The 18,032-nt window shown below is 39.2% G+C and overlaps 1 protein-coding gene across 7 annotated transcripts in view; it reads right to left on the bottom strand.

Annotated features, from left to right (window-relative positions):
* Ubn2 (ubinuclein 2) overlaps positions 1–18,032 on the bottom strand; it is a 90,570-nt gene that overhangs the window by 64,609 nt on the left and 7,929 nt on the right. For all 7 annotated transcript variants that reach the window (XM_052173469.1, XM_052173463.1, XM_052173467.1 and 4 more), the window contains exon 3: positions 8,995–9,096. In XM_052173469.1, coding sequence (XP_052029429.1) covers positions 8,995–9,096 — 102 coding nt within the window. The remainder of the gene's footprint in view (positions 1–8,994; positions 9,097–18,032) is intronic.

Here is an 18,032-nt window from a genome sequence, read left to right as displayed (position 1 = left end):
CTTCCCCAGACATCTACATCTCTACATTTCTCACTTTATCCAAAAGCCGCTCAAATGCCAGGTTGCCTGCCTTTGTTCTGGTGGTATTGGGGATAGAACCTGGGGCTCTGCGTGTGGATGGCAAACGCTTTGCACTGAATGAATTCTCTATCACCTTGTCTGGAGGAACTGTAGCTGGTCACCCTTCCTGAACTATTCTTCCCCTCAGTCCATCATCCCCCATGTGACCCATATGGCTGAGGTGCTGCTACCCTGACTAGAGATGTGGGGGAATGAAGACAGGGCAAGCACACAGCAAAGCTGGGATCCAGGGGTCTCAGCTACCTCAGATGAGGGGAAGCTGCCACCTCCGGCAACCTGGAAGATCTTGTCTTTTTCTTTTCTTTTTTTTATGTGAGCACAAGGGAGGGACCAGCTGACAGGTGGTGTCTGTCTGTGAGCATCTCAGGCTGTACATATCCAGGAGGAAGCTGAAGTTGTTAACTTTTGTTCAGACTGGTCACTCACTCTCTGACTTTCAAGGAAAGCTTTGACACGTCCCATGAGCCATGTCCAAGTAAGGCTTTGTCCCTCTGGAGAGACAGAGGCATGGGCGGGAGTCCTTGGCATGGCAGTGACCATGGCGACCATACACGCTCACTCAGGGCTTGGTGGGCCGTGCTCCCTCCTTACAGCCCACCCCCTTCCTTTGTTGTTTAAGTAGTTGGTTCTAGTACCTAAAATCATTCTATTATTGAATTACTGCATTCCTTTCTTTCTCTTCTGGCTTGAATGAGAACTTCTTTAAGACAGAGAATTTGCTTGGCGAAACTGCGGCATGCCAGTGTTGATATAGAAGCCTCCATATTTTGTTGTTAGAGAAAGCAGGGACTAATTTGTCATACTAGAGCAAAAAGTTTCAAATATACTCTCCTGTGTATAATTCTATAAACATGTCAAAGAACAGCACAAACTGGCAACTCCCTTAAATACTCACTGCATACTCAGCAATCCCACTACTAGGAATACTCCCGAAGAGGATGGCATCAGTATGCCAAAGATACACCATGTTTCTGCATCATTTGCAAAAGCCAACACTGGAGCAACCTAAGTGTCTAGCAGTAAATGAGTGGAATATTAAAATATAGTACATTTACTAATATAATGAAACATTATTTGGCATTAAAAACAAAAGCCAGATCTGGGTGTGATGGCACGTGGCTTTCAATACACTGTTTGGAAGGCAGAGAGAGGCAGGTGGATCTCTGTGATCCAACCTGGTCTACACAGTGAGTCCAGGACCACCAGAGCTCGATAAGTGAGACCCTTTCTAAAAAGAAAAAAACAAAAAACCAAATTCAATATATAAAAGACAGTATGTTAAGTAAAATAAGCCAGTAAAGAGAAACCAATACCACACACTATCCTTTGTATGTGGACTCTAATTATACTGAATTCATAAAAGTACAGAGTACAATGTTAGATACCACAGGTTTGAAATGAGGTCAGAAAGGGGTGAGGGAGAAACTGGTTGATAAACTTTGTATTTCAAAACCAGCCGGTACACAGGTGGGTGATTCTCCAGGTAGGTGATTCTCCAGGCTAATTAGTGACCATCTAATCACTAAAACTGTGGACATTTTCAAAGTGTTACACTGTAATCCATAATATATATACAATTACTAATTTAAAATAGTTTTAAATTATATTTATTTTAAATTAACAAGATAACAATTACTAATTGTTGATTTAAAACAAATGAGGGGAGGAGATCAAAACTGCACTAAAGATGTTGATGGAGTAGCATAAGTTTAGAAAAAGATGGTATCTGGAATAAAAGGCAATTCTGACCATTTAGTATATTTAAGAGAGGAGTTTCCAGAAGAACCCTGACAGATGGTGAGCTGATAAAGAGTTAAGACTGATTGTACTGTTCTTTACCCCCTTCCTCTTGCTACCATTCTACTGTTTTTTTGTTAGAACTCAGTTTATTTGTTGGAAGATGTTCCAAAAACACATCCGACAAGCACAAAATAACTAAGGAAATAAACAGCAGCCTCAGAAACAAAAAAAAAATCTTTTACCTTTGGCCCCTTTAGCATACAAATCAAGTACTTACAGTATTCCTTGCCTCTACCCTTCATGACAACTCTAATGAAAAGTTAAAACAAATTAAAGCAAGGGAACTGAGTATTCAGATAAAAAGTCCTTAAAACTCCATTAATATGTAATTTTATTAATAAGGAGATGATACAAAATAAGAAAATTCTTTGTCTTGCCTCTGTGTATAAGCAGAAATAAGTATTTAAAAGAAAAGTTAAGTTTACATCTTCAAGAAAAGCAGAAAACCAATTTCACAGCAAGGAAAGATATACAGTCAAGCAGTATGCTGGGAAACTAACTTAGACTAGGCCTCAAAAATTTATAGTTTAACATTTATCATTTCACCCAGTAGAGATGGACAAAAAGCAAATATTAAATGGAGGCCAATCCTAAGCAATCAGTGTTTATTTGAGAATGAAAGAAAAGTATTCTATACCTAGTAGTACTCAGATGCGGTAACCAGGATGCCTCACTGCTCTCCTGGGATTCTTCAGATTACACTTTGTTTTGTTTTTAAAGAAATCATTCAGAGTGGAGAGATAGATTAGCAGTTTAAAGCACTTCCTGCTCTTACAGAGAACCTGGGTAGGGTTCTATTCCCATCACCCACATGGTGGCCCATAAACATTTCTAACTCAAGTTTCAGGGGATCCAATGCTTTCTTTTGATCTCTGTGGGCACAAGGCACACATATGATGCACAAATACATATTCAGAAAAAAAATCTGTACATATAAAATAAAATTGTAAATAAATCTTCAAAGTAAAAGATGCCAGGCATAGTGGTGCACCTTTAATCCCAGCACTTGAGAGGAGGATCTCTGGAAATTCAAGGTCAGCCTGGTGTACAAAGCAGGTTATAGGACAGTCAAAGCTATTATAAATTCTGTCTCAAAAAACAAAAACAAAAATAAAAGAAAGATAGAAAGAAGAAGAACATCCTTGTCACAAGCAAGGATTCTACTGGTCACTATGTGAATATAAAGCACACATCTCTAATCTCAGCACTCAGGAGGTAGAACTCCATGAGTCCAAGGGGAGAGAGACAGAGACAGAGACAGAGAGAGAAGGAGGGAAGGAGGGAAGAAGGAAGAGGTGGAAGGAGGAGGAGAAGGAGGGAGAAGATAATTAAGGCTAAGCATAAAAGTTATGATTTTTAACTGATTCCTTTCAAAGATTATGGAAAAGGGAAAAGTTTAATTATGCTGAATTTTAAAGAGTGAAATGAAGAAGAGGGAGAAAAGAAATGAACTGCTCTTTTGATTTACTAGACGCACTGCTCTTCACACCTCATGGCAAGTGAAGGACTGAAATAAAAAGATGGAAATGACCACATGACACAAACATCTCTGTATTTTGGTTTCACATACTAAAAGATACCACTGGTTTTCAATGGTTCTTCCCAAGAAGGCTCCTCTTGGTCCTCATGACACCCTTGGGAGGCTGGGAAGGCCAACATTATTCCTCTTTTACAAGCGGAAAACAATCTATCCAAATTTGGTAGCAATCCATCCAAAGCCAATTTGTGCCTTTAGTAAAGTGACTAGCCAACTCTCAACTCATTTGCTAAACCAAACCACTTCTTCATCAGGGAAAAACATGCACCACAGATATTCAGGGCAATCTTAACTGCTCTAAGCCTTCTGTTGGGCTTTCTGCTCTACCACTGCTCAGAATAAACTTACAGGTATGTAACTGAGCCATCTAAGAACAAAATTAAGAAGCAATGAAATAACTTAAGATATTCTAGCTCTAGAGCCTTTGCCAAGACGAACAAGAACTTGGGCAAATCCCTCAACATTAACTCAGGAAGTTTCACATGCTCAGACCTTTACAGTTTAGAAAAATAAAACTGAGACTGATTTTAGGCTTTTTAGTAATAAGGTAGAAGAAAACTATAAACACTCACTGGGAATAGATAATTTTTAATTTGGAAAGCTTACTGACAATAAATCAATACAAGCAAAGTGTCCTTTGATTGGATTATAATTGTTTTACGTTAGAATTATAAAAAGAACAAGGTGACTTTTCAAAGATCAATGACAGGGCTGGTTAGATGGCTGAGAGGTTAACACTGGATGCTCTTTCAGAGGTGTTGAGTTCTATTCCCAGCAACAACGTTGATGGCTCATGGCTACCTGTAGAAGGGATCTGATGCCCTCTTCTGGCATGCAAATGTACACATAGACAGAGCACTCATACCTAAATGAATAAATCTTTAAAAAGTTTTTTAAAAAGATCAATGACAAAAGGTTACTAATTGTACAAGTCAACAACTTATACCTATGAAATTAATACTTAATAAAACAGCAGCTTTCAAATTTTCTTCAAACTAAGTAAAAAAAAAAATGATATATCAAAACCGAGCACATACATACACGATAAAAATGAAATCACCATTCACAGACCCATTTCCATTTGATATTTGATTTTGGTTTACTTTTTTTTTTTTTTTTGAAATACTAGTGAGGGCTAGACAGATGTCTCAGCAGTTAAGAGCACTAATTTACAGAGAACCAGATCTGATTCCTAGCACCCACATGGTGGCTCGAAACTATAAGTGCAGTCCCTGGGATCTTGTCTTCTCCTTACTGCTGCAGATACCAGGCATGCATGTTTTATACATAGATACACAGAGGTAAAACATGTATAGAGATAATTATAAAATAAACCACTAGTCATATGGTCTAAGTTGTTACATAATTCATATATTAGGTACAAAATAAAGTGGAAATTGCTTTATTTAAATATTATAACTGATATTTAAAACACCATAGATGAAAGGTCATTGTATGGTTTCCATTATGAGGACTCTTAAGAGTCAGATTGAAGCCTGGGGGACGGCTGAATGGGGCATGCTTAAAGCCCCAGGTTTCATTCCCAATACCATACATAAAAGAGTCAAAACTGAGCCAGGCAGGGATAGCACCTCTAATTCCAGAATTTGGGAAGCAGAAGCAAAGGGATGTCTAAATTCAAGGACAGCCTGGTCTACTGAGTGAGATCAAGGATAGTCAGGGCTACTCAGAGAAGCTTCCCTCTCCCCCCAAACAAATGTCAAAACTGAAGACAATAAGATTGTTGGAACTGCCAGAGATCAGGAGGGCGGGAGGGATGAACAGGCAGAGCAGAGAATTTTTAGAGTGAAACTACTCTGTATGGTCATAACAGTGGACATATGTCAATAAATATGTCTAAACCAACAGAATCTATCATACCAGCAGGTACAAACTATGAACTTAGGTGATAACAGTGTACTGATTAGGTTCGTCAACTATAACAGGTACACCAACCACCATGATAAAGAAGGCTGTGTGTATGTGTGTGTGTGTGTGTGGCCAGTGGATATGGAAGCTCTTTGTATTTTCTGTTCAGTTTTGCTGTGAATGTAAAACTGTTGTAGCCAGGCATGGTAGCACAGGGAGATCTCGGGGAGTATGAGGCCAGCCTAGACTACATAGTATGTTCCAGGACACCCAGTGTTATACAGTAATATTCTGATGCAAAAAGCTTAAAAAAAAAAAATAGCTGGGGGTGATGGTACACGCCATTAATCCTAGAACTCAGGAGACAGAAGCAGGCAGATCCCTGAGTTCAAGGATAGTCTGTTCTACATTTCAGGACAGCCAGACATACGCAAAAAAATCCCTTCTCAAACCAAACCAAACTAAACCCAAAACCAAAAAACCTCAAAACCTAAAAAGAATTAAAAAAAAAAAATCTGTTCTAAAATATAGTATCAACTTTAAGAAGCTATTTAAGTAAACGTATGGGTACATGCAATAGCCATGAATGATTTCTTTTGGGTAAGTTAGATTACTTTTTTTAAAAGATTTTATTTAAGTATATGAGTACACTGTCATGTCGTCAGATTTTTGCTTGTTTATTTATTATTTATTTATTTTATTTATATGAATACACTGTAGCTGCCTTCAGACACTCCAGAAGAGGGCATCGGGTCCCATTATAAGCCACCGTACTGGGAAATTGAACCCAGGACCTCTGGAAGAGAGCTAGTGCTCTTAACCAATAAGCCATCTCTCCAGCTCCCAGAGTTTTAAATCTACATATTAGCATTATTACTAATGTTTGATGCTTGTTAATATTCTTCACCATATTTAAACTCACATTATTTTAATCTCAAAGTAACTCTGGGAGATAGTAATTACACAGAAACTGGGTAGACAGTAATTACACAGAAAATTAGGTAACACTGACATATGCTTTCTTGATCAAATGTCAAATTAGGAACTAATATAAAACTAGAACCTTGGACTTCTCCACTGAGTTCCAAGTAGCTGTCAATGCTCTAGAGAGAAGCATCCCAATCTTAACTTGCCAATGCTACATTTTAGTAATGGTAAGCACTCTCTTCTCTAAACAGCACTGCTAATATGCCTTGCCAAGAAACAACAAGTAATTTAGGAACATGATATCCAGTGTGCACTGTGCTGACAATCATTCCAATCACTCTCTTACTAGTATAAGCTCCATCTGCTACCATATATGCAACAAGTGCTGTATCACCATGCAAAAACTATACTAATTTGCAAATCATAAAGTATTTAAGTACTACAAAAGATATGATAATCCTAAAGGATATCACAATCCTAGGCATTAGAGTAGTAATCTAATACCCAGATAAAAATGGAAGAGCACAGACTTTATCTACTACAAAACATGACAAGCCTTAATTCATGTACTAAGACAGAGTACTAATAATTCTTATATGTTGTCCCAAATTTCATCTTCCTTTCACAAGAGAAATTGGATGCCAGAGCCAAGGTTGTAGAATTTGGTCAAAACATACTGGTGATAAAGCCTGGTGCTAAATAGACCACTACCATATAATAGCAACAAACTAAATAGTTTTATAGCTATCTGCCAAACTAACTTTATCTCTAGAGCACCAACCTTCAGGACCATTTTATAAGTCATTCCAAAATGACCTCCAGAAGCTTGCTTCAGGATAGAAACCCCATGACCAATACATTCCATTGCTAGCAATTTGCCTCAGCCATATAACTCTAAAGCATTCTGAATATATGTTTATTCAAGTAGATGAATGCACACGAGACGCTCAACTACCTGAAAATAACCATGAGAATTAACACTACTTTTACTAAAAAATCAGTAAAGAATATACTATAACAACCATTATAAGCAGTATATCTATGCGCTAATATATACTATTAAATGCTGAATTTCAAGAAAAGAATATTTAAGATATATATAATGATAATGTTTCCTTTTTACAAGGATATACAGGTTGAATGTTTATTAGACACAGAATTTCTTGATGACTACAAAAAAAGTTTTATGTGTATTTCTTGGTGGGGATGTTTGGGGACTACTTGACCTTGTACTTACTACCCATCTTGTGCTTTGTTGCTGATTAGCATCACTGATTTATGTATGTATATGCAGCATGTGTGTGTATGAGGGTGCATTCCCTTGCGTGTGGGTATGGAGACTAGAGGTCTGTGTCAGGCGTCTTCCTCAGTCTCTCTCCATCTCATTTCTCTGTCTCTCACTGGTCTGTCCAGACCACCTGAATGGTCTATCCCATGCTCGGCACTGCACGTGGGTGTTAGAGATCCAGATGAGCTCTCAGGCTTGCATGGCAACCGCTTCCCAACTGAGCCATCTCCCCAGCACCGTAAATGATACTTTTAAAAGCTAGAGAAGTAAACCAAAGAAGTCCTAATAACAAGAAACATTCGTGTTTAAGTCATATACCCAGAAATTCACTGGGTATTGTAATTCACTAAATCTGAGTTAAGACAAACATCAGGGGGCTGGAAACATGGCTTAGTGTTAAAAGCACATACTGTTCTCACAGAGGACCCAAATTCAATTCACAGCATCCATCCATATCAGGCAGCTCATAACTATGTAGAACTCCAGCTTCAGGAAGCTAATGCCTCTTTGACCTCCCTAGGCGCATACACAGACACACATACATACATAAATAATAAATGTTTTCTACCATTGATTAAGCTTAATATAATCATTTTCAGCATTTGGTTAGAACATTATTCCTTTTCACATGCAGGAGTATGAATGTGTGTGCCTGTGTATAAGAGAATGCATGTGCTTTTGTGAGCACATGTACTTATATGCTTATGTTTTTGATAGGGTCTCATATATCCAGACTATACCCTCAATTTGCTATGTCTCAGGAATGACCTTGAGCTCCTGATCCCCCCATCTCTACCAATGCTGGGATTGCTAGTATATAATACGGTGCCTTTGATATTTTTGAAAACTTTACTTCTCAGTTTAGGCAAGGAGTAATGATTTCTCTAGGAATTAATGCTAACTATGCACCTGAAAATAAGCAACTGATTAATCTCAAGAGATTTTTGAAAGACCTGAAAGCACAGCAGACCACAAGTAATGGCCTACCGTCTTATCGGCAAACCAGGACTGCTGGCCAAGCTCAGCCTAACAGTTTGTTACACAGCCTGCCAGAATGAATTTAGCATTTTTTTTTTAAGTGATGGAGAAAACATCAAATTAAATATTCTGTGATGCATGAAAATTACATGAGTTTAAAGTTTTACTCCTAACATTGCCACACTAATGTATGTTCGTCCGGTACTCGCTGTGACTGACTGTGTTCAGGCTAGAGCAGGAGAGGAGCTGTAAGAGACACCATATGGCCCACAGTCTAAAATATTTACCACATGGTCCTTTACAGTTTGCCAAAACCTGGCCTATGACAGCAATATAGTAACAACTTACCACGAACAAGCCAACATTACAAAAACGTAAGTCTACAGTTTAAAAAAAAAAACTTCAAGCTATACAAACAGCTTTAAAAAGCACAAATAAATAGCCACTGAAATATTTTAAGTTGCCCGGGTGTCTACTGCCAAGAGCTTACTGCCATATTGAAGATATTACTCACAGCCTCTGAGTTATCAATAAATGGATCTGTCTCATCATAGCCAAAGCCTATATCAATTAGATCTTGTAGCCGATCCTTCCGGTGTTTACGGGCTTTCCCACCCTGCAAAGAAGAGATATGTTAGACTTATTCAGTATCTGTACTATTTCCATAAATTAAAAAAAAAAAAAAAAGAACTGTTAGAAGAATTCACATAATTTTTATAAGAAACCCTCTATGGGCAACTGGCTCTCCCCATATCTTGCATGTAAAGTGCACTTAGTGACTGCTTCTTCAGAGTAGGACAAACTATACAAAGCAACTATAAGGTAGGAAATTTGTCAACACTTCCTCAACCACATAGTCAGCACTAACAATGGAAAGGCAAATTGATTGCATCTATCTTTGACATATTAAAAATTACTTTTCAACTCAGTGATCTTCCTTTCAAAAGCCCGTAGCCTGTGTTCAGCCATGAGGCTGAAGACATCATGATTACCAAGTCAAGAAAAACATAGAGTCGATCTGCTGGACATGGTAGCGCGTGCTTTCGATCACAGCACTTGAGAGGCAGAGGCAGATGAATCTCTGTGAGTTCCAGGCCAGCCTGGTCTACACAGGGAGTTTTAGAACAGCCAGGGCTACCCTGTCTCCAAGAAACAAAAGAAAAACAATCAATCCAGATAAGCAAAAGGAGAGAGCTAACCCCACAAGTTATCCTCTGACCTCGCAAACACCTTAGGCATGCAGCTGTGTTTCATGTGTACAAAAAATAAAAAACATTCTCTAAAAAATATTATATCTTATGTGTATGAGTGCTACCTACATATATATGTGCATGCACACATGCCTGCTTACCCCAGAACCCACAAGAGAACACTGGGTTCTCTGTAACTAGAGTTAATTATGGGTGCTGAGAACCAAACTGCATTCTCTGTAAGACAAACAAGTGATCTAAATTAACTACTGAGCCATCTTTCTCGAGATCGCCTTTTTTTATTTTTTAAGACTTTTAGTTTTGCACCAGTATATAAGTATATGTGTGTGTGTGTATGTATATATGTATATATATATATATGTACATGTAATTATACACATATATGTATACATACATACATACATAAAGTGTAGGTGCCCTCAGGAGGCAGAAGAGTGCATCAGATCCCCTGGAGCTGGCGTTACAGAGTAGCAAGCTACCTGATGAGTGCTGGGAATCAAATTCGGTTTCTCTGCAAGCCACCGAGTCATCTCTCCAGCCCCCAAAACCTATTCACAAGTTATATTTACATGTTATATACTGTACACACAGAATACATGAATAAGAAAACAAACACACCGAGGAATCGGTGGTCAGATCAAGTCTGTTGTCTAGCCCATTCTCAAGTGTCCTGTGCCAAAGTCCACTCTCCAGTTTTGATGGCTGCAGTGTTGTGAGGCAGGACCCCTGCAAGTATCTAGCTGGGTGATGAATGCAAGAGTCTGAAAACTTTGGATGAAACCAAGCACATAGAGTGAGCCAGCCTTTATAGACTGTATAGTACTATGGCCAAAAGAAAGATTAATGACTACACTAATTATAAACAGTAAAAAATGTAAATTCCATGATGGTTGTATGGAGTCTTTTATAACAGATGACCTACTCAAGTCTTTCCTAAGACATTTATATTCTTAGACAAGACAAATGCAACTAAACACTGTGGGAGCCCTTGAGTAAAACCACTTGGCTACCACATGGGGAACAAATCCAATTAAACTAGAAAAAAAAGGGCGGTGATCTCAATGTCACCAGTTAGTGGAAGAATAAAATCTGTATTTAAGTCCCCTAATTATGTAACTAGACCACGATGACAACAGCTACTATTCACATCAGACACTAAGCACTTCCATCTTTTATTTCACATTCCACAAATGAAAACACACCACAGCTGAGGAAGGAGAGTAAACTCTTCGATGGTTACGGTGCTGATCTGAATAGGAATGGTCCCCATAGAGGTGTAGCCTTGCTGGGGGAAGTGTGTCACTGGTGAGCTTTGAGGTCTTAAAAGCTCAAGTCTGGCCAATGTGGCACAGTCTCCTTTTGCTACCTGCAGATCAAGATGTACAAATCTCAGCTCCTTCTCCAGCATCATGTCTGCCCGCATGCCCTTGCTTCCCACCATGACGACGACGATGGACTAAACTCTTGAAACTGTAAGCCAGCCCCAATTAAATGTTTTTCTTGACAAAAGTTGTTGGGGTCATGGTGTTTATTCACAGCAATAAAACCAAAACAAAGACAGTTACAAAGACTTATTTGTATCTAGAAGAAAATTAAGAGGTGTAGCGGGGTCACTTTTTAGCTAGAGCCTTCAACTCAGTGTCAGAATTCAAATCAGTGTCCACAGTGCCATGTCTCCAGATTGGCCTCTCCCACACAGTACCCATGGTTTTGTGCGTAGTATACTTAGCTAGCGAGTGAGATGGCTCAGAGGTCAGAGGCACTTGCACAATTCAATTCCTAGACTTTACTCACGGCAAGAGAACATGCCTCCCAGGAGTCGTCCTCCCGTCTCCACATGCATGGTCTGGCATGCTTTTACCTACTCTGGATCACACATACGTCATTACCTGATGATACTAAAAGTGATAAGAGCAAGTAGTAACAAGGATGTAGACAAACTAAACTTCTATTTCACTTGTGAAGACACACAGGGATTTAATAGCCGGGTGTGAAATCTACACTTATAATCCCAGCAGGAACAGGAAGATCTTGAGTTTGAGATTAGCCTTGGCTATATAGAGTAAGATACTGCCTCAGAAACAAAAACAAACCAAAACCAACCAAACACACATGCATATAAACACATGAGACATTGTGGTATATGCCTTTAATGCCAGCACTCAGAAGGAAGAGGAGGATGTTTATGAGTTTGAATCCAGCCTGGTCTACTTAGGGAGCTCCAGGACAGGCAAGACTACATAAAAAAACCGTCTCAAAAGAGAACTTTGTAAGAATGGGCACCGTAGCATGTCTATGTGGAAGCCGGAGTTCACGGGCCAGCCAGTCTAGCCAATGCACAGAAAGAGCCCATCTCAAACAAGTGAGGCTCTCTAGCCTTCACACACACCTGAGAGTACTCCCAAACACAAAACAGATGCAAGCATGCTTACTACATGAAAGAGTGCACAGTAAAAACGTATGATCTATTTCCTTTTACATGATTATTTCTGTGTGGGTCTATAACACACATGTGGAAGATGATGACAACCTGTAAACATTAGTCTTCCACCATGTAGGCTCCAGGGATCAAACTCAGGTCATCCTGACTTGGTAGCAAGTTCTCTGTCTCCCCTCTCTCCTTTCTTTCTCTTTTAAGTTATCTTGCCAGGTACCGGCCGAGATGGCGATACATGCCTTTAATCCTGGCACTCCGGAGGCAGAGGCAGGTGGATCTCACAGTTCAAGCAAGGCTAGCCTGGTCAACAGAGCCAGTTCCAGGACAGCTAGGGTTACACAGTAAAGCTCTGCCTCAAATTGGGCCAACCTCCTGCCTCAGCCTCACTAACCTGTAATCTGCTAAGGTTACGGCCTGAAATACCACACCCAGACTAGAATGTATGTTACTATAAAATGTATGCTGTGACTTCTTTGGAGCAGTTTTATGTGTTGTAGTGTAAAACTAAAGCTGGGGCCTAGAAAGATGGCTCTGATTGTGGCTGTGCAGCCATGTCTGAAAATTTGAGCTTGGTCCCTGGAATTTACAAGGTAGAGGAGGAAGAACAACTCCTATATGCTGTCCTCTGACCTCAACATGACAGAAAACTGTAGTTTATAAAAATAAATAAAAACCTCAAACTCTGAAAACAGTACAATGTCCTTTAGGTGCTGAATAAATAAAACACTGGAAGTCCCACTGACACATGAGACACATAGATGACTCTCAAAGACCATGCTAAATCAAAGCTCCTCACAGGGAATTCTAGAAAAACAAAAACAGCCTGGAGGTTGCCAGGCCTTGGGCTAGTGGTAGAGGATGTGTGCCATCCTAGAGACAAAGAAACTTTATGGGGAGATAAAACCGGCCTATTGCCATGACTGTAGTGACACAGACTGCCTGCCTTTATTAAAACTCACTAAGTTGCACAATTAAAACTGATGACTTGTAATGAAACTAAACTTCAATAATTCTAACCTTCAAAGTCTATTATTCAGTTCTTTCTTCTCTACTTTCCTTCCTTCTCAGTCTCTCCCTTTTAACTTTAAAATTTTTGCCAGAGCTGGGCTAAACCAAGAATTGTTATTTCTACCTCAAGTTTGTCTCCCACAAACCTTTGCTCACAGATTTAGTCACACATCCAGCTTTCTTTCCATTCTAACTCCAGGTCTAGAAAGCTGGACATTATTTTTACCTAAATATACTCAATCCCTTGGCTAACCTCACTTCCCTCATGTTTATGCTTACTATGTCTGATAAATAGTTCAGGCATATCACTTCCTATAATCTCTTACCTCAGAAATATGCTACTATAAGACAAATCCAAAGGCCTTAACATTCACAAGTTCAAGGTTTCTTGATGAACCGTCCAATTCCTATCCATCTTGCTCTCAAAACTTTCACCATGAACTTTTTGGTCCCTTGAAATCCCTTCCGAAGCACATCTGCTCATCTTTCCTCATTTTTTTCCCTTTCTTTGGACTCTTACCCCTCATGGACTCTTATCTCTCTCACAGCTCTGCCAGGACTTTTAAATTTTTCTCTAGAATGCTAATTAAAATCACAATTACACACAACCACAGCCACTGCTCATTGGATACTTTCAGGGCAGAGACACAAGGTACAATTAGATGAGTATAATTTTCCTGGGGAAATCTAAAAACAAAACAAACAACAAATCCATGGTGTGTTGTGATGAGCAAATACAGAAGAACAAACGGCTTATTGGTAATTAGGAACACGTGTGTCTAGTCAAGGGTACCAGCCTGTTGCCACTAAAAATGACTTTTGTTGTTAGTGCTCAATGGAACAGAATAGTGGTACTGTTAAATAGGTGTGAATTCTTTTAAGTGTCAATTTTAAAGACATTATCAAAAAGAGTTAACTATTATATTAATCTGAAATCTCTCAAAAATCCTATCAATAATGTATCAAGTGATATAAATATAAACCATATAATTATGACATGATCAACCAATGCTAATAGTCATTAAAAAACAAAAGGCTATACATAAAAACTAAGAGAAGCAGTTTGTTAAATCTTATTTAAAATCCAGGTTAATCACAGAAAGAACACTATGAGTGTTCATTAAACATCTGAGGCCGACAATGATGGCTCAGTGGTAAAGACACTTGAGCCAGACAACAACGCTTGATTCCCCAAAGACCTGTGTAGTAGGCGAAAACAGACTCTAAAAATGGTCCTTGGATAGCCACACATGTAATGTGAATGTGCACACCCAAACACACACCACATAAAATACATAAATATATAATTTTTTAAGTTTAAAAACAGGTGGCTGTAGAGATGGCTCATGCAGTTAAGAGCACTTGTTGCTCTTGGAGAAGACCCTGGCGCTTTAAGTCTAGCACCCACAAGGTGGTTTACATCCGTCTGTAATTCCAGTCCCAAAGCTGGAACTTGCTACACAGCCCAGGCTGTTCTCAAAACTTGTAATCTCCCTATCTTAGCATCCAAGTACTAAGATTACAAGCATGCACCACCATTTCTGCCTTGGAACAACACATTCAACAGACGCTCAAAAGGAACATATGCACTGTGAATTTTAAACATTAAAATTTACCTAAAGGAACTCAAGACATATTGGCAATGTGCCCTCCCCTGGTAGACAAACATATTTCAAATCACTCTCTTTTTCAGTATCTTTACTGTGCTCTACGACAGACACAATGAGTCTTAACTCATAATTTTCTGAATCTTTTTATACTGTACAATTTACATATTAAGTAGACCTTATAAAAATCAAAATTTACTTCCATTTTGTTATGTCTAAAATGAAGAAGCCTTTTAAAGTTCTTTTCCTAAGTACTCCTTCATGATGACTCAGTCATTAGCACTGAGTCAGTTAGTACTGGCTTAACCTGATAATCAGTATCTCAAGCCAATGCACTAGAATGAGTCGCTAGTGAACTGAAAAACAAGCAAGCCATTCCTAAGACAGGACCCCCACTGCCTCTGTGACAGTCAATGGAGCAAAGCATCAGCATTCACCGAGCAGGTATGGCTGGCAGAGCAAGCAGGGCATTAACTGATAAGACTCTGGTCTCACAACCCGAAGAAAACACCCTGGTTACAAAGCATCTCAATTTCTACTCCAGGCCCCTAGAACTATCTTTTTATATCCATGCTGATTTCGACCTTCTAATAAAAAGCCTACAGTTTTAAATCAATGGAAACAGTTACCAGCACAGGAACATTAACACACACTTTAATAATTTTATGGATGTAAGATCTTCCACATGTCCTAAAACTGCTATTTTACAATGTGCCTGCAGGGATTTAAAGACAGTGAAATTTTCTTTAGCTCAGAGGCCACGTAATAAAAATGTCTCAACAAAGCAAATGATCAGAATTAAACAAAAAGGCCGGTGGTGGTGGCACCTGCCTTTAATCCCAGCACTTGGGAGGCAGAGGCAGGCAGATTTCTGAGTTCAAGGCCAGCCTGGTCTACAGAGTGAGTTCCAGGACAGCCAGGGCTATACAGAGAAACTCTGTCTGGGGGGGGGGGGGGGAGGGAGAGGGAAGAATTAAACAAAAAGGTACTGTTTGAGCAAGGATTTCTTTTCCCTTTAAGACTACCCACTTCCTTTGAGTTTTTAAAAGAGCAGTTATGGGCTGGGGAGATGGCTCAGCGGTTAAGAGCAGTGACTGCTCTTCCAGAGGTCCTGAGTTCAATTCCCAGCACCCACATGGTGGCTCACAACCATCTGTAATGGGATCCGATACCCTCTTCTGATGTGTACCTACAGTGTACTCATATAAAATAAATAATTCTTTAAAAAAAAAAAAAAAACCAAAAAAAAATAAAAGAGCAGTTATATACAGGTACACATTTCTTTCTCACTTTTGGAATATTTCTGATCTTCAGTTGGGTGAATCCATAGAGGCAGAATCTACAACTATGGTGGGCTAGTTCCGTATTACTATTTTTTTATTTTATTTTTGTGTTTTGTTTTGTTTTTCTATATAGTACTGGAAGTCCTGGAGCTTGGCCATATAGACCAGCTTGTTCTCACTAGAGAGCCACTACATCTAGCCTGGTTGCAGATTGCTGTTGGTCTAGAACACTAAATTCACTGGTATTTCTGTTGGATGAGCAGAACTCATTTTGTAGTGATCTTAACAAGTTTGCCCAAACTCTACCCAAAACTTTAGCAAGCTGAGTCTTAGGGAGCATACCCAATAAAATGACACAACAAAAGAGACTTTGAGAGGCCCCTCAAATGCTCTAACTTCTCAGGAGTTACAGCTTACCAATGAATGATATAATTTCAAAAGTGATTACATGCTTTTGTAATATCCACTTCCCAATGCCATATCTGAGAGGACTGTTGAAAGTATTTCACAACTGATTGTCAGTCAAACACAATTTATACAATTATTATATTATTATTATTATTATTACTACTACTACTACTATTTTCTGGGCATGGTGGCACACAACTTTAATTCCAGTACTTGGGAGGCAGAAGCAGGCTGTTCTGTGAGTTCTGTCCAGCTAAGGCTACATCATAAGATCATGTTCAGATAGACAGACAGACAGGATAGACAGAAAGACAGAAACAATTTTTATATGTACTTATTTTGGACAAAGGCCACATACATACATGGTGCAAGTGTGGAGGTTGGAGGACAATTTGAAAAGTCAGCTTTCCTACCATGATTTTTTGGAATCAAGCTCAGGTCCACTGGGCTCAACAGAAAGTGCCTTTACCCGCTGAGCCATCTTGCCAATCATATATTTGTTTTATAGTCTATAACAAAATAAAACTCAAATTTTTTTAGAATCATACACAGTGGGGGGAGGGAGAGGAAGAAAAGGGAGAAGGGGAGAGAGGGAGACAGACAGACAGACAGAGAAAAAAGACAGAGACAAGTTGTCACTGGGTTTTAGCCCTGACACGGAACTCACTGTGCAAATCAAATCTGCCTGGCCTACTATTTGTTGTGACCCTCCTGCCTCTGTCCTTAAAGAGCTGGGATTGTAAACATGCTCCACTCCATGATCTTTTCATTTATATGAATCCTTGGGATTACCTTTGGATGACCATAGTTATTATCATTGTTCCCTTAAAAAAACAAAAAACAAAAATAAACACCCTGAAGCTATTAGGACTCTGATACATGCATTAATATTGGTATTCCAAGTCTCTAAGGTAGAGGAAGCAGATATTTTGTCTTTATAAGTAAGGAGATGTTAAAGCTATAATTCATCAGTCGTAGTAAGTGCTTGGCAAGGAGTTGCTCAGAATCCGTTAACTGAGTCCCTTGTGAGGCACTAGCACTGTGCTGGACACCTTCCCAGAGACTACTGAATTTATACCCAGTTCTAGAAATGGGAGTTACCAAGGCACATGCGGCACCAAAGGTCGAGAAATCACAAGAGCATCTTCTGGGCAGTATTGTGTCCTACACCAAACTAAGTCTAAATCCATTAACATGAACCTTGTTACCTGTTCTGACATATACCACCCAGAAACTATCTTAAAACATAGCCAGAACCTGGGATATTTAACCTCAACATCTGAAACCTTACTACGGAGATAGAGACAGAAAGATCATGACTTTCAGGCCACCATCAGTTACACAGAGAGACTGTCTTAAAACATCAAGGACAACCAGAAAAGACCTCACTACAAATTGGTATGGATTTTTGGGTATCTTTTCTTTTAGAACACCTACCAGTTCATCTGTTTTAGTGAAGAGACACAGAATATATACCCAGAAGGACTCTTAAAAAAAAACAAAAAACTCTGGGCTGGAGAGATGGCTCAGTACTTAAGAGTACTGACTGCTCTTCCAGAGGTCCTGAGTTCAATCCCCAGCAACCACATGGTGGCTCA

This window comes from Apodemus sylvaticus, chromosome 2 (genome assembly GCF_947179515.1).
Source record: "Apodemus sylvaticus chromosome 2, mApoSyl1.1, whole genome shotgun sequence".
NCBI lineage: Eukaryota > Metazoa > Chordata > Mammalia > Rodentia > Muridae > Apodemus > Apodemus sylvaticus.
The sequence above is the reverse complement of the archived record's forward strand: the minus strand, read 5'-3'. Positions and strand labels throughout refer to the sequence as shown.